The sequence below is a fragment of the Dama dama genome, chromosome 23 (genome assembly GCF_033118175.1).
Source record: "Dama dama isolate Ldn47 chromosome 23, ASM3311817v1, whole genome shotgun sequence".
In the NCBI taxonomy this organism is placed as follows: domain Eukaryota; kingdom Metazoa; phylum Chordata; class Mammalia; order Artiodactyla; family Cervidae; genus Dama; species Dama dama.
This window is the reverse complement of record NC_083703.1, coordinates 46617465-46640385: the sequence shown is the minus strand read 5'-3', so window position 1 is coordinate 46640385 and position 22921 is coordinate 46617465. Positions and strand designations below refer to the sequence as shown.

The following is a 22921-nucleotide window of genomic DNA, read 5'->3' as shown; positions in this document are numbered from 1 at the left end:
TCCAGCTGCTCGCTGGCCAGTCCGCGGCCCTGATACTCACTGCCATGTAATTGGGGGGACCTAACCTTGGAGCATCTGTCTCCTTCTGTCTGAACCGGAAGCACATTGACTCTGAAGTCCCTGTGGACTTTTCACAGGCTGGGCTGGCCACAGCCGTTCACCACTGAACCCCTTTCCATCTGTTTCTGGGGCCACAGGACAAGCCTGCTGCGGGTGGGGGACCTGCTTGGAGGGGCCACATCCGGGGTCCCCGGGGGACCAGTTGGCGTGTTCGCGGTCACCTGGCCCCACCTGCGCCCCCCGCCACCCCCCGCCCTCAGACGCTGGGAGGGAGCGGCCCCCACCTTGCCGTAGAGCCGCGCCCACCGCGCCGAGAGCCTGTGCTTGCAGAGCCGGGAGGAGCGGCCACAGCTCCTCCTCCCAGTGGTGGCATCGATGACCTCCACGTCCGCCGTGCCCACCACCCAGTTCACACTGAAGTGGGGCGCCTTCCCGGGCTCTCGCGCTTCCGCCTGACTCACTCCTGCCAAGAGAGACCAGGTGCCAGGTTGAGCGCTGCCTGCCCAGTGGGGACTGGGGCTGAGGGAGGGGCGGACGGCCGCTGTTACAGGGCTCGGGTGCACTCGGGGCATTGAAGGCAAGGCTGTCCAATGAGGACACAGCCCATACCTCTCCTCTCTGGATGTTTGTCCTGTGGACTGGGGAACGGATGGAGTCATGGGAAGGCTGCCTGAGAACATGTGTTCATGGGGTGCCTGCTGCATGCCAGCTTCCCATGGGGTGGATGCTAGGGTCATGGACACAAGATGGAGTGAAAAGAAGCGAGGCTTGAGGGTGCAGGGCCACTGGCAAGGCGAGTTGACCAGGGCCCAGTGTGGACTGGAAACCGGCCCGTGTTTGCATTTCAGGACAGCAGAGCATTAAACTGGTTCCTTCTAAGCCCGGGGCTGCTGCGGATTCTAAACCACGGAGGACGGTGGCCTCGAGGAGGGGCGCTGACCCTGGGCCCTCAGCCATGTGCCCTCCATGCCGTTCCACTCTGTGTGCAGCCAACATGGCCAGTCCCCGGGTCCTGCTGGCGTCACACAGGAGTGGGCAGAGGACGCCCTGGGCCTCGTGTTCATGGTCCTGATGCTGCAGGTTGTTCAGCCCAGCCCCTCCCCACCCCTGCCCCCTTGGCCCTCCCAACACCCGGATCCAGCCACAGGGCACCCCTCCTGTCCACATGTTGCTCCTTTGCAGCCTCCGGCTCCCGAGCAGATGGCTGGATGGCTGGACAGTGGATGGGACCTCTTAGTTCCCAGGGCAGCAGCGTCTGGTGCTGGAAGTCACTGCACTGCAGACCCAGCCCCTGTGGGTGCCCACCCCACCAGGAGAGCCACCCCCAGGTTGTTTGTGGCCATCATCTGCCTGGGCTCAGGCCTGGGGACCCCTGTGTACAGCTTCGGGTCAGACTTGCAGGCACTGTTCATGGTGGGGAGGCGTGTGAGGGGACCCCATCCACCACAGGTCAGCCCAAGGTCACAGCGAGGAAAGCTGGGCTGTGGTCCTAGACAGCCCCTGCGACCCCTGTCCCATGGCCTCCCTGCAGTTTGCCAAGGCCCCTCTCTGGCCCTGGGGACCCCTGCCATCTGAGGGGGGGTCCCTGATTCTGGCGGAGGGTTGCAGGTTTTAGGAACAGGGTCTTGAGCGTAAGAAGCCTGGGTCTCTGAGTACCAGACAGTCCCAGCCCCGATGCTCTCCTGCCCTGTCTGAGCTCTGGGGTCTGAGATGCTGTCCTTGGCGGGGGACCACCGTCGGGCTAGGGGACCGGGGGTGGGAGGTGCCTCCTCTGGGGAGCTGGCCTGGCCTGCGGGAGCCCTCACAGCTTAGCGCCTTCTGTTTTCACCGCCACCCCGCGGGCACCACCAGTGCCCCTCGGCTCCTAAGTGAACAATTTCAGGGTCCCAGGCATTCCTAGGCTGACTCTAACCACAGCTCTCCACTGTCTCTGTCTCCTCTTTCTGAGGATCTCATCCAAACCCAAGCCCTAGATCAGCTGGTCCCTGTGGATCAACATGCGTCCACCCAGCACCCCTGCAGGGGAGGAGCACGGGGAGCACAGAAACGCCCCTGTTCTACCTCCCCGGGGCCGCCGGTCAGGACAGGCTCCTTAGGGTGGAGGGTCACCCCCACTGAGCCCAGAGCTAGGCAGCTGCCAGGGCATGGCCATGTGACTCCTGGTCCTCAGGACCCTGGGCTGTGTCCCCTCCCAGGGTGGGGGTGCTGGGGGGAACATTCAGAAACTTGCTCCTGGATCAGGTCAGGGTGGACTGCGGCCCTGGGTCCCCTCCCCCGTTGAACATGCATGCTCATTGCTTGTGCTTCCATGGCCCCGCAGACACGGCCCTGACAGTAACACCGCATGTATGGGGAGTCCACCCTGGACCATCACCGGCACCTTCATCCGCCCGTCTGGTCTTTCAGGTACCGGGCACTGGGTGTTAAGCGGCGTGGGCCCGACTTGGAAAGCCTGCCCTGGGGCCCGGGACTGGATACAGGGGTGTGCATCTGAGGATGGCCTCCTTACCACTGAGCAGGGGCCGGTTGTGCCGGTAGGAGGCAGGCAGCTGGCCGACGTCCTGGGTCCGGTGGCTCATGACACGGGAGAGGTGGCCGGTGTGGCGCAGGCTGCCCACCACGATGCTGTGCAGGTACACGGGCTCGATGAAGTGGCAGAGCAGCGCGCCCTGCAGGCCCAGCACGTTCCACCTGGGGGGAGATGGGGGTCAGGTCTTGGGTGCCCGGCCCCGGGTGACCTGGCAGTGGGCGGGGCCTGCTCCGGTGACCCAACGAGTTTGTTGGGCTCTGGGCTGCTTTGACTTCAGGGGCCCTGAGCAGAGCATGCGGCTCCAAAATGAAAGCTGCTCTGGGTGCGTGTCGGCTTCTGCCAGCAAAGGTTACAGGGCCCTTGTCAGACTTTCCCCCAAATTTGGGCGGAAGAGGTTCCGCGTATGTGTTATTTAAGGCAGGATTCTGTGGTTTCCATTCTAAATAATGTGCTTAAAATCCACCCTCCATTCGCCGCATAAGCATCACGCAGCTAATTTCTTACATCATTGTTCTTTTCATTAATTAACATTTCTCTCCGGTTAGAGAGATTATTGTGGGGCCTCCACGCCGCACATTTCCTTTCATGATTAATAAGGAGTCATTATATTTCCCTTTCCCGAAGCAGTCAATTAACACGGAATTCTTTCCATTAATTACCGAACGCTCAAACCAGCAGGCCTACCTGGAGAGCAGTCTGCTCCACGAACCTGTGACACCAATTGCCTTAAAAAGTTCTCTTTAAATTTTATTCCAAAAACACAAGCAATTTAGCTGGCGATATTAATTTGCCTCAGAAGCATCGAGGTGAATGAGAAACATCTTTTAATCTCATGCAAGAAAAGGCAGCCATCTGGCTGGCGAGGATGGAGGCGCGTCCCCCCCTCTGTAAGTGCGGGTCATTAAAGTAATGTGCTCACCCACATAAAACTCAAGTGGAATCTAAAAGGTAATATTTACACACAAACAGTTTAGTCCCACAATTTAAACAGTCATTGGTTTTATGAAACGTTTACTTTAGCCTATCAGATTTGCATAACTTCACTTAAAAAAATGATTGTGGTCATTTCTGTGAGTCACATCCTGTCTCCCTGAAAGGAGTGGAGGGCTGTCCTTGGGGTTTGGTGGGCGATTTTCCCAGAGAGGAGGCGTCCGAAAGGTGTGAAGGAGAGGACATTGCTGGAGGCATGAGATGCCGGGGAGTGGACATCCCCATGGATAACAAAGCCCTTTCTCAAACGAGGAGGTCAGCATTCCAGAGCCATCGGTGGACTGGCTTGGAACAAAACTGTATCTGAATGGCTCTGGCTGTGGGATTGTCTAAAGACAAACAAATTCTGTATCTGGCTTCCTCCTAATCACCTTTGCAGCAGAGACGATCAGCCTTCCCCTGGCCTGGCTATAGGAGTTTAACTTGTCCGGCCAACGCCATCGATAAAGCCAAAGTCACCCTGAACACAAACTGGAGAGTTTTCAGTTTTCTGGAGGGAATGGGAGAATACTTTTCCCCTAGTTCAAACAGTGATATCACCACAGTGTTGACAGAGAAGAAAGTTGCAGATCTGGTTTCAGTGTAGATAATCCTAAAGAAATACATTTGTGTTTGTCTGTTGGTCACTGAGATGCCAACGATATCTGAGGGGGCGATCCTGGGAAGAAGCTGGCCTCTTTAATGAGAGACGCACTCTCTGTGCCTGGAGGACCCATGGGACTGCCCTGGTGGCCCTAGCCCAGACTGCCCTGCCCACACTCAGAGGGAGGGACCCCCTTGGCCTGAGATCTCAGCGCAGGAGTCCCTGGACAGCAGCTGTAACTACTTGCAGTCCATTTTTATGGAGAAAGTTTTAATCTGTTCATTTAAAGACACATTGCAATCGATAATCAAGTTCAGGTGCTTAAAATTAGAAACCACATCTAAAGGAACATTAGTTCCAGAAGATTTAGACTTTTATAAGCCTCTGGACTCTGAGAGACAAGAGCTAAGACCCCCAAAACCCGTTCCCCGCCATTTCAGGAGTGGCGTTTCGGCGTTCGCCTGTGACAGAGGGTTCGGATCGCTTCTTACAGCCAGGCCAGAAAGACCGGCCATGTCCGTGGGAACTGTTGATGCCCCACGCCACGGTGGCCTCGTAGTGAGTTTCACTCTCTATCCCCTGATGTTTGAGGTCCTAGAGACGGTGAATCTTCAATTCTGCATCATCTGTCCACTTCACTTTCTAGGGGTCAGTCAGAGGCCCAGCGCTCTTGGGGTAGCAGGAGGACTCCCTCATGCTGGAAACAGCTGCTTTTCTGTCTTGATGAGGGATGAGAACATCACAGGGGACGGCGCATTTTCTCTTTTGATGAGGGATGAGAACATCACAGGGGAGGACGCATTTTCTTCTGACAGAGGAGCCAGCTGATGCTACAGGCGCTTCTCTTTGCTGCAGAAATCAGTGCTTTGGTTTATGTGGTTGGGCCAGGGTGGTCAGTCCCTCCAGGGCAGTAAGCAGCCCTGTTTCTCCTGCAGCCTGTTGGTCATTTTCCTCAAGATTCCAGATCCCTGTTTACACGGGCTCAGGTTTTACCTGCCGTGTAGCCCAGGAAGCCACAGGGGCACCGGGTGTACCTGGGCCACCTCCGCGTGCAGGGTCAGGGCCTGGGGTCCCCGCTGCCCGGCTCCCCAGATCCCTGGGTATCTGCCTCTCTGAGCCCCGGCTGCCCCTCTGACAGCTCTGCCTGACTCTCCAGGGAGGTGGGGGATGTGGGCAGAGTCCGGGACTGCACGGTGCACCTCAGTACCAGACTAGGCCCCCCTCTGGGACCACAGCCCTCGTCCCCCTCCCCACACCAGGGCGGCTCTCGCATGAGGAGAGGGGCTGTTACCTGGCGATCTTGTCTGTGCAGGACATGGTGACCAGCTGCTCGCCCAGCAGGACGCCATCCCAGGTCTGCACTGTGCCGGGGCCGCGCACAGGCACCGTCCCCTCCCCCGACTCGATCTTTGTGCGCAGGTGCCCCCGGAACTTCCTGGCCAGGTGCTTGCTGCTGCTCACTAGGAGATGAGAGCCGCATAAGACAGGGGTGTGTGTGTGGGGGGGTACTGGGCAGAACCTCTGGGTGGGACGGCCTCATGGAGACGCGGAGGAGCTGGGACACGACTCCGCCCTGGTCCAGCTCGGCTGGAGTCACACCACAGTTTGGACACTGACCATCAGAGGCTCTGCAGCCATCTGGTCTCTGAACACTGAGCACAGGCGGGCCAGAGGAGGAGCCGCGTGTACAGCGTCGATGTCCGGGCTCCTTCTCGCCTCCTGAGAGGTTCTTTTCACCCTTTGTGGCCATTCAGAAACCACACTTAGGTCCCAGGCAGCGGGCTGCAAACCCAGTCTAAATCTGAGTCCTGGCTCTATGGTCTCCCAGCTGTGTAGCCTTGGAAAAGCTACTTCAGACCACTGTGACAGTTATTTCATCTAAAAATGGGGACATTGGGGGTACTTCTCTCCTAGGTACTGAGGGACTGAGATGGGACCTGGGAGCCTAGAGCCGCTCCCAAGGGTCCGATGGGGGAAGGGTCTCTACACCCAGAAGTGACGCCAGGAGGTGGGGTACTGCCTTGTTACCCATCTTTCCTCTCCAGAGCCCCCACACCCACACACACCACCGTTACATGAAGCACTAGCTTGAACAAGACAGATTAACTTTACTACTTTGTCTTTTTTAAATATTTCTGCACACTTAGTCTGCATTATATTGTATTATAGAAATGCTTAACTGCTTTGCATGCAAATTATATGTGAAATATCATAGTGATATCAGCACTGATACACACACGATGACATGGATGGACAGTAGATGCCTTCTTTACAAGCTTTCTATAGAAGTTTTAGAATTCGTGAAAATGCATTACTCTTTTGCATACCTCACTGAAGGTACCAAACAATAAATGACATTTGAGTTTACATGGGCACCTTCTCTTACAGATCTCAGATAATTCCTGGCATATGTTCTCATGGTTTCTAAGAACTGAAGTTCCTTTCCTATGTATTCATAGCACCCAGAGGCCATCTCTCGGAAAGAAAGTCATTGCACTACTTGGAGAGGTTTCAGGTTGTGACTGCCCGTGCTACCAACCAGGTCCTTGGCAATGTGAGGTCCAGTTTGGACTGGCCTCTGAGTCTTCTTTGGAAGGGAGAAACAAACTGAGAGGCTGAACCTGGCAGTGGCACATCCAAGGGATGCCCGGCTTTCCCGTGGGTACTGCCTGAATCTCTTCTTTGTTGTTTTACATGGCACTAGGACTCAGGTGACAGTGATGATGCTGGTGATGCTGGTGATGGAGCCCGCTTACTCACGCTCGGCCGCGCGCTCGTGGGGTGAGTGCAGGCGCGCGTCTCCGCAGGGCGAGGCGCTCAGGTACAGGTGAAACAGGACGCCGTCTCGCAGCCGGAAGCCGCCCTCCTTCAGCCGCTCGAAGATGGAGCGCTCGCTGTCCTCGCGCCGCTTGCTGCAGACAGACGGGAGGGCGTTCAGCCACGGCCCCGGGCTGGGCCCCTCAGGCTTGGCTCTTAACTGTACCCGCACCCCGCGCGTGGAGCCCCTGGGGTCTGGTCCCCACCGTCCTCCCCCCCCCCCCCCCCCGCTGCCTCCTCGGGGCCGTGACCCCGATCGTGTGTCTGTGCCGGGGATCATGGAGCCTGAGTCAGATCATGGGGACAGAGGGGCGCAGCCCCCAGGAACTCAGCGCGTGGACCCCTCCGGCCGTGCCCTCTTCAGGGCCCCTCTGGCTGCCTGCACAGAGGAGCCCCCCCTGCACAGAGGAGCCCCCCTGCACGGAGGAACACCCTCCGCCCCCCCCGCACGGAGGAGCTCCCCTCCGGGTGGAGGAGCCTCGCTGCACGAAGGAGCCCCCCCTGCATGCAGGAGCCCGGCTGTGGCCCCGCCCACACTCCCTGTCCTGCCGGTCACTGCCCTCTTCCTCCCGGTCCAGCTGTTTCACACGTCCTGCCCTGTTGCTGATGGATTCCTCACACAGGTGGAGCCTGGGAACCCCTGAGGTGTCCCACCAGCCTCTCTGCCTCCCGACTCTGCGCCAGGCCCCCAGCCACGGATCCCCAGAACCTTGGGGTAAACGCACAGCCCTGGCTTTCTGTAGCCATTGCTGGTCCCCTCCCCACAACCCCCAAGGGCAGGGGTCCGAGTGTCCTCATCCCCCGCTCCCCTCCCCGGCCTGCAGCTGGGAGCCAGAGCACAGCCAGGCCCGGGCCATGGTGACACACCCGGAGTCAGGGGTGTTTGGAAACATTTCTGACCTGGATACTCAGGACAGAAACCCTCCCCACGTTAGGTGAGATCTCCAGCTCTCTTCCCCATGGTTAGCCCTGGCTGATCCACCAAGGGCCTGGAACTGAGGAGAAGCTGCACATCAGGGGCTCGGATAAAACTTCCCAGAGTGTATGAAGACCTCGTTCCCCGTGTGTTTGCTCAGCACCCTGGGTCTGTACCCCCTCTGTGTGACTGCTGGGACCCTGTGTTAGAGGGTGTGGGGGACAGCAGACCTGGCCAAGATGCCCGCTGTGCTCGGGGCCACCGAGAGTCTGCCCCTGCCTAGGGGGTCTCAAGGGAGACGCCCCTGGGACGGCCGCTGGCAGGTGCTGGGCTGGCCAGGACCAAGGGGAGGCCAGGACAGAGGGGACGCCAGGACAGAGGGACACAGGTGCAGGCCTCATGCTCACCTCAGGTGCAGCTCCAGCTGTGCGTATAGGAAGTGGACCAGCGCCCGCCTGGCCAGGATCTCTGCGTGGCAGTCGTTGACCACCAGCCCCTGGTCGTTGATGTGCTCGCCGCTGATGCACTTTGTCCCCGAGGACAGGACGACGACCTGGGCTTGCCTGGTGTCCAGGCCTGGGGGACAGAGGAGGCATTAGAGCCCGTGGCCGCTGCCCTCCCCGTGGGAACTGAATCTGCTCTCCCCCTCTGCCCCCACCCCTCCCCCCAACCTGAGCCTCAAGTTTATCTATAAATAGCCAGTCAGCCAGCCAGCGGAAGGTGCTGGGGAACCCAGGAACCCTGCTGCCCCCCGGCCCATGGCCAAGGATCACCCCCTAGCTGGAAGACTCCCTGAGGGTGGGCCTGATGCCCACGTGTTCCCTCTGGTCCCGTCCAGGGCCGTGCAAGCTGCTTCCTAGCCAAGCTTGTGGGTCCAAGGGGATCTCTGAGGGATATTGTTATGTAAGTAAGGAAAGCAACTCCTGCTGATGGGGGTCCAGAGCCCTAAACCCTGGGGCATGGGGGCAGGGTCACAAAGCCCTGCGGAACAGGAGACAGGACTGTGAGACCACCCTGAGCCAACCTGACCTGCGGCGAAGCTGAGACCCTGATTTCCAGGTTAAATCCTGAGTCCTGGCTTTCCTGAGAGCCACGCCCCCATTCAGATGGTACCAAGGGCTCCTCCTGGAATGACTCCCTATCCCCAGTACATGTATCTGAAGATCAAAAGCTCTTCAAAGGTACAGCTTTACCCAGCTTCTCATTTGCGCTTTAATTAGTCCCGACCCCTCAGAACATCCTTGGACCTGCAGCTGCCTTGGTGGGTGTGGGGGGCAATTGGAGCTGATGAATTCCGTGGCTTTCCTGACACTTCTTCCTTTCTTCTATCATTTTCTTTCTCTCCTCCCTCCCTCCAGCTGCCTCTTTCACAAACAGCTGTGCCCAGTGTGGACAACTGATGGTCATAATTAGGGAGAACATGGAATATTTTGTTGAATAAGAAAACATGGTTTAAACACCCTAAAGCCACCCCTGGCACATAGACAAACACTAGATGTTAGTGTTTTTTGTTATTTGTTCACTAACAAATTTAGTGCTATGTTTCCACTAAAAAAAAAAAAAAAAAGATTGTAATTTTAGAGACTGGAAAAAAGATGGGGATAGTTTTATTGCCTCCAGAGAAGATAGGGAGTTGGTTTGCCCCCCCCGCCCCTCCGCCATGAAATCTTTGGGGGCAGTTGAATGCTGGGCTATGACTTGATGACCATCTACATGTGGCATCTGAATGGCTTTGATGGGAGAGCCTTATCTCAGAAGAACATGACCCAGGTTCAGTCATCTTCCCTTCTTCATGTACTCCTGACACATGCTGTCTTCCTGATGCAGGTGGACACAGGCATTTCTGGGATGTAGCCCACGGTCAGGGCTGCTGCCCATAACCTGGTTGAGCTCCGACCCGGTGGGACCTGGTTAATTCTTCTAGGCTAAACTCCTGTTCATCTGTGTGTGAGCCAAGAGTGGGCTGGGTGGTCCTCATGTCTTTCTTGCTCCATTTTAAGGGGAGACATTTACCATAAACAAGTAAGCACGCATGCTATGTGGGGTCCGTGGTAAATCTATCCTGCATTTTGTTAGTTTATCCTGCATCTAAACTGTTAGTTTAAACCCCAGATTTAAAATCAGTTGTCCGTCACACTCCTTGTTGTGAGGTGTCCACCCCCTGGAATCTCAATGTGCCCTGTGTCTCCACGGAGATATTTCGTCAACTGAACAGTTATTATGACTGACTCCTTGGAATCCAGTTCATTATTTACCATCTTTCACTGCAGCACGGGGCTTCTGTTCAGTTCATTTGCTCCTACTCATCCCCCCTGCATCCTCCTGGGCATAAATAAAACACCCCACTTTTAATTTTACTATTGAAGCAACTGCCAGTCACTCAGGGAAAAGAGGGAAAGAAAGCGTTTGGGAATATGGGGACAAAATCCTTGAATCCTGCCTCTGTGAGGCCTCTGTGAAGGTGGACGTTCCCTTGTGCTACTGGCGATGAAAAGAAGTCTCAACTGTATTTGATCTGTTAGGATCTATCGAGTGCCAATGGGAAAGCAATGTTTAAGTGCCAGTTCTTGATCCAGAGTCCAGCCTGACTTTCCACCTCCTCGCTCACCTGAGCAAAATGTACACAACAAAGCACCTCTTACATCTCTTAACATCTCATGACTCTGAAAGTTTCAATGCTGAGCTCATCAGCACTTCCAATTTTCCCGGAGAAGACAGGCCTGGCCGCTGCCCAGAGGGCCTGGCATTCTGGACAGGGCTGTCCTGGGCTGTGCTCTCCGCTGCCCAACTTCAAGGAGGTGTGTTTTTTCAGGGCGGGTATAAACCCCAGGCATTCACGTATGTTTAAAGCTGCATGTTAACTTAAATGGGAAAGAGTGAAACCAAAGCTTCTAACTTCTGCAGGCCAGGCTGGCAAAAGACAGGTTTAAATGTAAACTTTTAAAAATATACACTAGGGAACCCCTTTTTTGGCTCTTTCATAACCTTAGAACTAAGCAGTTGCATGGACAGATCTTCAGCACCGTGCGTTGAGTTGTGTCTGGGGCCATGTGGACGAAGGACTGGAGCCTGTGGCTGCATCTTAGCTCTGCACACCCCCTCCCCCCATCAGATGCAAGGGTCACCTGGCCTCTTGGTCTTGGTGTCTGTACTTCTTCAAATCAATAATAAAGACTCCCACCATTCCCACTTCTCCGGGTTGGGGCAATCAACTGATTGGTGTATGTGAAATGCTATCAAAATTACAATTTTCATATCCACTGAGACTCATGACAAACAGCAGCTCAGAAATTGCTTCTTCGTGGGAGCGTGGGCGCCGTCAGAGCAGAGCTTGACCCGGTCTTCACTGGAACACGGTCCAGATTTGGGTCCAGAGGCTCTGATTCTCCTCCATTTCCAGCCCTGCGGGGAGGAGGGGTTTCAGGGGGAGCGTGGCTGGGGGTGGGGCTTGATCGCCAGGACTTGTGGAGTGGAGGGTGTGGGAATGGGTCTGCCTTCCAGCACTGATCGCCGAGAAAGCATGATGCTGAGTGGGGCTGAGGGCAGGCAGAGCCTGCGTCCCATTTTAATTCAGGGGCTGCCCCCCTGGAGAGGACGCGTGGGGTTGAGGGACGCCTGGCAGGAGGTTCATCTCCTAGCTTCGGCCTCGGGTGGTCCCTTGTGGATGACCAACTCCTTGTGGATGGCCCTCTCTGCTCAAGGAGGCGCCTGCAGGGGGAAACAGGGCGGGTGGGGTGGGCAGCGTTTCTGTTCAGGTGGGAAATCTATGCGCAGTGCCTACGATGACTGGACCAATATTTTACTCACAAGTGTGGATGTTCAGACAGAAATCATAACCAGGATAAAGGGGAAAAATGGAAACTAAAGAAAGATGCCACTGATCACAGAGGAATCACTGTGATTAGGGACTAGAGACAGGCTCAGTAATATGCTGGTGAGTCAGAGAAACCTGAAGAGACTGGCTGGCAGTGAAACAAGAGGAGCATCCTCTGAAGAAACAGGAACCAGAGGATGAGACAGGAGTTGCGGACAATAGCTTGTAAAAATTAGAACATGGGGCAGCGGAAGAGCTGTCACATACACAGGGAATTTCCAGGAACATAGAGTAAAAGGTAGATTAACAGCAAGTCTTCCCTGGTGGCTCAGATGGTTAAGAATCTGCCTATAATACAGGAAACCCAGATTCGATCCCTGGGTCAGGAAGATCCCCTGGAGAAGGGAAGAGCAACCCAGTCCAGTATTCTTGCCTGCAAAATTCCAGGAACACAGAGTAAAAGGTAGATTAACAGGAAGGTGAAAGACGGGGAGTTAGCCGAGAATGTTGAAAATTTGACAAAAATGTGAATGAAGGAAGGAATTTATCAAATGATACAGGAAGAATTACAAAATAAATGACTTAAATATGTCAGGGAAGGTGACTGGCTCACACCTACACAGTCTTAAGAAATTACATAGCATTCAAGTGAAAAAGACCTTGCTCTCCCTTGGCAGGGGTGGGGCAACCACTGCAAACAGATGTCAGTTAGGACATTCCTAGTCAGAGATACTGGATGAGAGAGAGCAGAGAAAAGCCCTGGAAAATACCCAGGGCAAGCAAGCGTGAGCTCAGACACCCCAGCTCACCCTTCCAGGAGCAAGAGACCCGGGTCAAGAAGCTCCTGGAGATGTGGAGATTCAGTTTCTGCCTACACATTTTAAAGATGTTTCTAGAGACAGAAGGAAGATGGTATGGATGCTGATACAGTGGTCCAGGAGGGTGGTATGGGACCCTTGGTTCGGTGGGCAGAGACTCCAGCACCGGTGCACCCTTCAGGTGCGAGGGCTTGGAGGTCACATGACCACCCCCCAAGGTGGTTTAAGGAGGTCTAGCTGCTCGGACCAACCTTCAGTGTCATATGGTCCGAGAGGTGGGGGGGGGGGGCTTGAGGATGGATGTGACCCAAAAGGGGGACAGGCTTTTTCCTCAGAGATGTCCCCGCCCCGGACCGAGAACTGTGAGCTTCCTGCAAGTCACCTGACTCTGCCATGCAATTTATAGCATCCTGAGTGTAGATGCTGCTTAGCAGTTTCAGCCTTAAACTCATGGCAGAGGCGAGATAGAGGAGACAGCCAAGGCACAGAACACAGAAGAGAGTATGAACGTCATCGGTGATGACATAAAAATCTGTCCACATGCAGAGACGTCACCGGGGGAAGACAGGGTTGACACCACCAGCCCCAATTTACAAAATGGTAAGTGGAGACACCCCATCCAGTCTAACAGGGTGAAAAGCAAAGGGTTAAGTATATACTATAGATACAGAAATGGAAAATAAAATAGTATCCATATTTAATAGTGTGAATCAATTGATAAGATTTATAATAGAAAATCTTGAAACATAGAACCAGCACAGTAGAGTCACAAGAGCAAAATTAAAAATGGTTAAAATGTCTGCCTCCAAGTTTGCTTGGGGCCAGGGATGGAAACTTCCATTTGTAAGTTCTCTTCTCTCTGTGCTTTTCCCAGTGAATGCAGTGTTTTCATAAAGCTAAAAGCTGTTCTGTTCATAAGTATATATTTCTGCCATTGTATTTCTCAAAGTGGCTACAAAATGGCATCAGTCTCACTCCTGAGCTAATTGATGTGGGTGACCTGGCTTCCTGCCTAAAAATAGAGGGGATGACATGTCAGGTTTTATTTCAAAGTAAACTTAATTTATAACATTGTAATATATGTTATAAAAGCTAGAAAAAGACACATCACCCCCTTTTAGAGTTTCTTAGGCATTTGCTCAGATAACTGAATTAGAATTATGATTACATTGCCCATCACCTTTAAGTGAATATTTGAAAACATTTCTATAAGTTATTTTGCAAAATATTTCCTAGTCTCTTTTTAATCAACATATTTATTAAACCTTCTCTTTATAACAGGAAAGTAAATTTCAGTAATTTATTCTTCCATGTTCATAAGTTACTAATCAGTGTAGGTTTACCATGTAAAGTCTCACATTCATGTAATATTGCATGCATATGTGCTCAGTCATTTCAGTCCTGTCCAACTCTTTGCAAACCCATGTAGCTTGCCAGACTCCTCTGTCCATGGGATTCTCTAGGCAGGAACACTGGAGTGGGTTGCCACACCCTCCTCCAGGAAAATCTTCCCAATCCAGGGATTGAACCTATGGCTCCTGTGTTTATGCATTAGCAGATGGATTCTTTACCACTGAGCCACTGGGAAAGCCTATGTTATATTGGGTTGGCCAAAAAATTTGTTTGCGGTTTTCTGTAACATTTTATGGAAAGCCCCAAATGAACATTTTGGTCAACCCATGCATTTAGTTTCTTTACGTGGATTGCCTGCTGTGGCCACGTGGATGGAGGGCTGCCTCCAGCAGCAGTGGTCTGGACAGGGGAGGGGGGCTCTTAGTCCTTAGTTTGGGACATTTTTGATTCTATCAAGGCAGAGTGGCAGGGTTACCAAACGCTGGTGGTTCCTGTGGGGCATCTGCCCCAAATTCAAGTGTCACTGATGGAAGAGACTTGCCTTTGACTTAGAACATTACCCTTATAAAGTGATTCTTATATTCCAGAGCTCTTCATGTCTTTCGTCCTAGTCACCAGCTTACCCTGGGAGGAGGCATTTTCATTTGTGTTTTCCCAACGTGGAAAGACTGAGTGAGTGTCCTTGTGCTACCGCCCCGACCCCAGAGGCCTTGCACTCGGTGGCCCTGGAGGAGCCTCTGGTGTCTAGAGTGAGAGGGAAGCAGGCCAGCTGTCTGGCTTCTAACACCCATGCTTTTGGACAGTAATTGTTCTCTGGTAGGTCATTACCAGCTCACCTCAAACTTTGCACCTAGAAACAGTTGAATTCAAATAACCAGATGGCTAGCTACTACTAGTAGGTTATTTAGTAGTGAGATGTTTTCACCCAAATTGATGGTTTAAAACTAAGCATCGCTTTCTTGAACCTGGCTGGTAAGAGCAGCCCTGATGGGCTGTTTGTCACCTGTTCTGTCACCGTCCGTGAGCGGTTAGGGGTGGGGGCTGGGGAAGGCCTGCCTTCTGTCTCCTGCAATGGTCTTGTATAGGTGGTGTGTATCCTGAGAGGGGGGCTGAAGAATCTCAGGGTAAGGGGTTTCCTGTGGGGCCCGACCCTGCCTGAGCTCCTGCAGACAGGATGCTGCGGTCCCCCTGACCACGGGGTGTGGGGACATGCCTGACGAAAAGGGACTCCGTGCCCTCTGGTCACCCTTCTTCGGGGCTCTAGGGGGCAGACTATCTGCTCTGTTCCATGTCTTCATGGGCAGGGGTTTCTGTCTCCAGGCTTGCCCCCACTTCCCTGTGGGGAGGCATTACCTCGGGTCATGACAATCCCAGCCAGTGCCTTGTGGCGGGCGTGTGCTGAGGCCAGGCCTGCGGCCAGCTCTCGGAACTTCTGCGTGACCAGCTGGGACACAGCGTCTGCAAACTCCTGGAAAACACAAGCAGCAGCCTTGTGACAGCGCCTCCTTCCTCCTCCACTCTGCCCGCGGCCCGCTGCCCACTCTGTGACCCCCCGGCCTCAAGATGGCAAGCCAGCCACGGCGATTCTGGTCCAGCATGGCCCTGGGGTACGAGCCCTCAAGCAGGACCCTGGGGGGGACTGTCCCCACCTCCCTCCCACCTCGCAGAGGCTTTCTTCAGTGGGGGGGGGGGGTTCTGGTGCTCACACTGCTGACAGCTGGTTCCCACTTTCTTCCCTGTGTTACAGAACCAATCACCCCAACACCCAGGAATCACCCAAACATCTGGGAACCACCCTTTCTCTTCAGTGACTTTCCAGGTGCTTCCTGGATGGCGGGGTCCAGAGCCCCCCACCCCCACTTCTGAGAGCCCTCTCCCACCCTGTCCCCATCTGGCCTCTGAACCACCCACGCTCCATCAAGACCTTCCTTTAAACATCTCCCTACAAGCCTTTTTTCTTTATCCTTTTAAGGGGTCCTTGACATTTATGTTAAGCGTATTTCTCAATTAACATTTTATAAAGGTGAATGTAGAAAGAAAGAAGCAAAGATTTCTTTAACTTTTCTTACTCTGGGTGGAGAACAGTCTAATTAAGATGTACAGGGGTATTTAGCTGGTTAAAATTTATCTCTTTGGTATTTAACCAGTATCACTTCCTAGGGCGGCTTTGAGACGTCTCACTTCTTTGGTATTTAACCAGCATTACTTTCTAAGGTGGCTTTGAAAAGTCTTGCTTGTAGTTTTGCCAGGGGGAATTTTATGGAATGTTTATATATTGAACTACGACCCTTACTTTTTCTGGGTTTAAAAGTCAGAAGAGGAGAATCGTGAATAACCATCTGCATTGGAAAAGTGCATGTCCTCTGTTAAGGCACTGAGGTGTCTCCTCAGACCTTCTGGGAAATGAACAGACTGGGCTTCATAAGGAACTCAGCCTGGAGCTTTCTGTGCTCAGGCCTCCTTCCCTCACAAACCCTCTCCACCCCCCACACCCCAGTCCCCCATCTCCCCAGCCCCCCATCCCCTCATCCCCAGCACTGCAACTATTTTCAGTGATTGGCTTTAATTAAATCACATATATGCTTGCAGCTGCATGTAGTTCTTCATAGTTGGATTTATATGTGTAAATCTTGTTGTTGATTACGTGTTGTGTTAGAAGCCAGGCAGAAACTTAGAATTCACGTTGGGAGACACAGACTTACCGTCTAATTTAACACTAGGAATTTTTAATGTTTTAATCACTTGAGATTTAATACATACAGTCAACTCTGGTTACTGCAGACCCAACTAATCAGACTCTGAGATAATTTGATTTTTCTCCATTTGGTTTATGGTAGAAGCAGCTAAATGCTTAAAAGCAAGCTTGTGTCTTGAATTATTTTGGTAAGTTCAGATTCCAGGGTGCCTCCATGGGCTGCGTGGAGCTCCTTCAGTCTCCTAGGGTGGAGGCGAGCACCCCAACCAACAGCAAACTTTGAGGGGGTCTTTCCAGCCCACAGGCTGTGCAGTGCAGCATCAATGCTTTCTGGTCTAGTCTGTCCTGATGGGGAGGGGAGGGGTCCTACAGAGACCCCCAAGTCTGGTCTGGTTCAGCCCCTGGGCACAAGCCCAGCGAGAGTCGTGGTGAAGCCCCTCTTGGCACCCTCAGGGTGGGTGGTCTGCCCATCAGGACAGCGGACAGGGGAGAGTCTGGTGGGGTCTGGGTGGGACAGTAGAGGGTGGATGTGGGGATGGGTGAGAAGCCAGCTTTGCAACATCAAAAGCCCTGTGCAGAGAAGCTCTAAAGACACACTGCAAAAATCCTGAATAATGAGCTGAAGCGTCGTTTGCAACATAAATTCCTTGTTAAATATGAAAAAGAGGTTGTCCGGCAGCTGGTGATTTATCCGAAGGTCCCTGGTAGCAGGAGAGGGTTGCTGTGTCTTCCCCAAGTGGGTCACGGCCTCTGTTGGGGCTTACAGTGGGAGGAAACGTGATACCCAGGGGCCTGCCCCCTTCTCTTCTACAGAAGCAGACGGGATGACTGGGGTGGGGTCTGCGGAGTCTGTAGAGCCGCCCAGCCCCTTCAGGGCCTGATGAGCTCCGTCTGGGGTCCGCTGATGCTGTTCGTGCAGAACTTGGCACAGGCTGGACACTTGGAACAGAAGTGATCAGAGGAGAGTGGACTGGCTTCTGGTTAAACGATGGTGATCATCAGGTGGCTCCGCTTCCAGAGGTTAAGTGGGGAAGTTGGCTCGGCATTTAATGAGCTGTGCGTTCCCGGTGAAAACAGGAATGCAATGCTACTTGTGTGTATGTGGTCTGCATGCTGCCTGCCGGCCCCAATTACCGAAGCAAATTACTGGCATTATTCAAATAGGAAAAATAAACTTTAAATAGGAACACCAAAAGACTCAAACTCCACTTATTTCCAACACTAATATTTTGAAAAGCCTAAGTAAATAAAATGTGTTGCAGGAGCAGTCCTTGGGGTAAAATTGACATTCAGCCAAAGTGGGGAGGATATTAAAATCGATAGATTATGAGGGAGAGAGCTGTGGGTAAATATTTTCCTGCTGAAATCCCGCCTTCGGGTTTATACTGCTGGAATATCAGAAAGGTTAGATTTGCATATGGGCAGGGCAGGATGGGGCACCCTCACCCTCCTGTCCACCTTGTCTATAGCACATGAGGTGGGTGGGCACCTGGAGGCAGAGGCAGGCTGCCAGCGGTCAAGGGAGTGGGGCTGACTTGTGTCTGCTCTTGGCCGTCCATGTGGCTGGAACCGAGAAGGCTGGGGAAAAGCTGCGGGGATGGTCATCAGGCAGCCAGAAGGTGGGCACGGCTCAGAGGGGATCCCATGAACATGAACAGGTGAGGATCTTCCCCAGCCTCCCTCTCAACACTCCTCTGGGTCCAAGGAAAAGCTGGGCTCCGGGCCTTGGTCATGGCTCCTGTTTACCGACAATGGCAATAAAGCCTCATTAATTTCAAAGTCAGGGATTGGTGAACACGTGTGCAACGATTCAATTATTCTCTATCTTGAATTACTGATGCCTATAATGAATCTGAAGGAAGGTATGAAAAATGGAAGGCCTTTGTCACTGTTCACCGGCACCATGGAAAAGCTCTGAACTCGGCACAGAGCTTGGACAGTGACAGTCAAGATGGCCATTCCGGAAACGGCTTCTCTTGTGCCCACGACTCCCCTGGGCCATCCCTCCCTGCTCCCTGGATGACCCTGACCCCAAGGTATGCCATCTACTGGGCATGCTTTCAAAGAATCTGGACGACGGGTGAACATTGAGGGGCCCGGAAAGCTGTCTATTGACTTGACCTACACCCCTGGGCACGGATGTGCACTGTGAATCCATCGATTGTAAGGAGAAATCACACACACATCAAAGCTTCACGCAGCCAGGTTTAGTGAAAACTTGGCAATTTGGGGTGAGAAGATGCTCACCAGTTAGACCATTTGCTGATCTTTTATCACCTTTACATTTGTTGTTATTTTTCAGTTTGGAAGACCTTTAAACATCACACGAAGGTTTGGAGTCAGGCTGACTGTACTGCCAGCTGCCTGGCTGGTCTACACTCGTCTTTCTGACTTGTCCATCCTGCTGTCTGCCTCGGGCCAGGTGTTCTGGGGTCACTGACAAACATCGAGCTTATCAGCCTGGTGCCCGAGCGGCCCCTTCCTGATCATCTTGGCAATAGCAGTGTCCAAATCCGCCCCCAACATACACACCCACACACACACATACACACCCACCCACACTCACACCCCCCCGCAACCCCCCCACATATCCCCACCCACCTACATACACACACACACAAACACCCCCCACACATACACACCCCACACCTACCTACCCACCCACACACACCCACACCCCACACACATACACACACACACCCTCCACACATACACACCCCACCCACACCTACCCACCCCCACACACTCACACACACATCCCCACACACCTACCCCACACACAGCCCCATTCCTTACACATTCCCACTCCACACACACCCCCACCCCACACACATCCCCGCCCCACACACACCCCCATCCCCCACACACCCAACCTCCACACACACCCCCACCCCACACACACCCACCCTCCACACACACCCCCACTTCACACACACCCCCGCCCCCCCCCCCACACACACTCCCACCCTCCACACATACCCACCCCCACACACCCCACCCCCCACACACTCTCGCACTACACACCCCCCCATCCACACCCCCACCCCACACCCCCCACCCCACACACACCCACCCTCCACACAAACACCCACCCCAGACCTCCACCCTTCACACACACACCTCCACACCACACACACACCCTCACCCCAACACCCCCACCCTCCACACACACTCCTACCCTACACACACACCCCGCCACACACCCCACCCCACACATACCCACCCCACACACACTCCCACCCCACAACACACACCCACCCTCCACACACACACATCCACCTCAGACACACTCACCTACACACATACACACCCACCCCAACACCCCCATCTTCCACACACACCCCTACCCTACACACACACTCCCCACACACCCCACCCCACACATACACCCATACACACATATCTCCATCCTCCACACACACACACACCTACCACACACACACCCATCCTCCACACACACCCCCACCCTCCACACACACCCTCACCCCCCATACCCCCACACTACACACACACCCCACCCCCCTACCCCCACCCTCCACACACACCCCCATCCCACAACACCCTCACCCCACAACACCCTCACCCCACACACACCCCCATCCCAACACCCTCACCCCAACACACACCCACCCTCCACACACATCCCCACCCCACACACATCCCCACCCCACACACATCCCCATACAACACACACACACACACCCCACACACACCCACCCTCTACACACCACCCCACACCACACACATGGCTACACCACACACATCCCCACACGATACCATCCCCACACCACACACCTCCTCCACACACATCCATCATCCAGATACACACCCACTCCACACACACCTATCTCACACACACTCCCACACCACATCCCCCCACACCCTCCACACACCCCCTCATTCCACACACACCCACTCCAACATCCCCACCCTCCTCAGCCCCCCACCCCAAGACCCCCATCCCACACACACACCACTCCCCCACCTCCACAAAACCCAGTCAAAGTGTATGTTGCCTTTGGGGCCTCTAGAGCGCCCCCAAACCCCCACCCCAGGGCAGAGAAATTAATCAAAATTTATTGAGCAAGACACTTGTGGGTTTCAAGTCTGATTTCAAGCTTCTGAAATCTAGAGATGAGTCAGACAGAGTCCTCTGTCTGAAGGAGCCCCTGACTCAATATCCCCCCAGGGCTGGGGGCCTGCCTGGAGTTGAGTGCCCAGGGTAGCCCATTCCCTTCACCCACATATAGTCCTAGAGGCAGCCACCGTGGTCACCTGTCCACACACCAACAAGCCGAAGAGAAGAAGTAAGGAGACCCCACGTTCATTATCTTGAATAATTGGGAGTTGAGGTTGTGTGCACAAATGCCAGCATATCTACATATCGATTAGGTAAATTGTAGTTACTCACAATTATCTGAATGGTGAGATATAGACACATTCATTTAAACATGTTAACAGCAGTTACTGCTTAAACAATTAACTTCAATACAATAAACATGTAGAAGAAAACTAAAACCACGTTGGAAAATGTGATATTTCTGTTTTTGTTGCACTGGTGCTTTCTCAGGGAGATATTTTGCATCTGGGTCTAATTAGAATCTTTAAATTCTCATTAGTGTGAAAACATGAGGACGTGCACAGATGAGGGCCTCTGTTTGGGGCTGATTCATGGCTGTTTGAGCTCGTCTGTATTGAAGACGACGTAAACAAGAAGAATCACTGCTGTGCATCGAGAGGGAAGGGCTCTCTGTGGGGAGCGCAGCCCCTCAGAGGAAGTGGAGTTTACTTTCTTAGCTTTTGTTAAATTTGGAAGCGGTTGTTTAGCTATTGCCTGAATAGCAAGGGAGCCTCACACCTGTTCCAAAAAATTACCAGGATGTCAACGCCATTCTCCGAATGCTGAGCTCTCAGACCCTTTGTCTCGTGACTTGGACCCTAATCTCATCTCTTTACCCTGAGAATCAGTTCCCAAAGGAGAAATAAAGTAGGTTAAATTGCTAACTAGCTTTGAACAGCACACCTGTAGCACTGACTGAAGCTGGGACTGGGCGATTCTTCAAGTTCATGGAGGCCCAAGACCAGGGATCCACCACCGCGTGCTTCCTGTGTGAGACAGGAGGGGGAGGCAGCTGGACATCCGGGGTGGGGAAGGTCATTGTCCCCACACCCTGCACGCAGCACCGTGGGACGCACACTTGGACCCTTTGCCTGGTGCTTCCCACTCCGGGAACCAGCACCACCCCCAGGCCACCATGCATGCCACCAGCTGGTGCCCAGCACCACAGCAAGTGAAGGGCTTTCCCGCTGAAGCCAGTCCTTAAATTCTGGAAAGGGCGACCGTCCCTTCAACTCACAGACACTAAGGCAAGATGTGACTACCAGGAGCGTGAAGGACATGGAGCCATGACACCAAAACACGTTTCCAGTAAACAGCACTGGGAAAACCGGAGATTTACAAATTTCCTGACAAAGGATTCAAAACAACTGTTTTCATAGAAGCTCACTGAGCTACGAGAGAACACAGATAGACAGCTCAACAAAACCAGGAAAGCCATTCATGAACAGAACGAGGGGCTTAATGGAGACAGAAATCATTAAACAGAACCAAACAGAAATTCGGGAGCTGGAGAATACAATGACTGTGATGAAAAAACACAACAGGGAGCTTCACCAGCAGACCTGCTTGAGCAGGAATTCCTCTTTCTAGAGAAATCTGTGAACTCAAAGACAAGTCACTTGGAACTATCCAGGGGAGAAAAAAGGAAAAAAGGATGGACAGGAGAGGGATTTATGGGACAAGGTTAAAGGACTGATGGACACATTATGGGGAGCCCAGGAGAGCAAAGGCAGAACAAGAGGCAGAAAGCTTATTTAAAGAAACAGCAATAAAAAAGCTTCCTGAATCTGGAGAAGGAAACAGACACAGACTCAGGAAGCAAAGGATCTGAAGTGGGTTGAGCAGCACGAGGTCTAGGCCAGGACATGTGGTGATTCCATGGCAAAAGTCGTAGACAGACAGAGGCTTCTAAAGGCAGCAAGAGGCAACGGACTCATCCTGGATAAGGGACACCCGTGAGGTCTCCACCAGGTTTTTCAGCAGAAACCTTGCAGGCCTCAAAGCACCAAGGAAAGAAAAAGGCCGCTCTTTGCAAATGAAGGTGAGAGGGTGTCTCCCAGGCAGACAAAGCTGAGGGATCACATACTCAAGAACAGCCTCGCGATGCGTGTACACACACACACCATGGAGTCGTGTTCACCTTTATGAAAAAGGGGGTCCTGCGTCTGCGACAATGTGGATGGGCCTGGAGGACACAGAAACCCAACGTGCTCATAGAATCTACA

At 53.3% G+C, this 22921-nt stretch overlaps 1 protein-coding gene across 4 annotated transcripts in view; it reads right to left on the bottom strand.

Moving 5' to 3' along the window:
* ADARB2 (adenosine deaminase RNA specific B2 (inactive)) overlaps positions 1 to 22921 on the bottom strand; it is a 227979-nt gene that overhangs the window by 4411 nt on the left and 200647 nt on the right. Inside the window, exons 4-9 of one of the 4 annotated variants that reach the window (XM_061126592.1) lie at positions 15235 to 15349; positions 8304 to 8472; positions 6924 to 7075; positions 5455 to 5623; positions 2570 to 2751; positions 345 to 523 (exon numbers count right to left, since the gene is read on the bottom strand). In XM_061126592.1, coding sequence (XP_060982575.1) covers positions 345 to 523; positions 2570 to 2751; positions 5455 to 5623; positions 6924 to 7075; positions 8304 to 8472; positions 15235 to 15349 — 966 coding nt within the window. Of the gene's footprint in view, positions 1 to 344; positions 524 to 2569; positions 2752 to 5454; positions 5624 to 6919; positions 7076 to 8303; positions 8473 to 15234; positions 15350 to 22921 lie in introns of all 4 variants that reach the window. The other 3 variants (XM_061126593.1, XM_061126594.1, XM_061126595.1) reach the window with 3 other exon arrangements.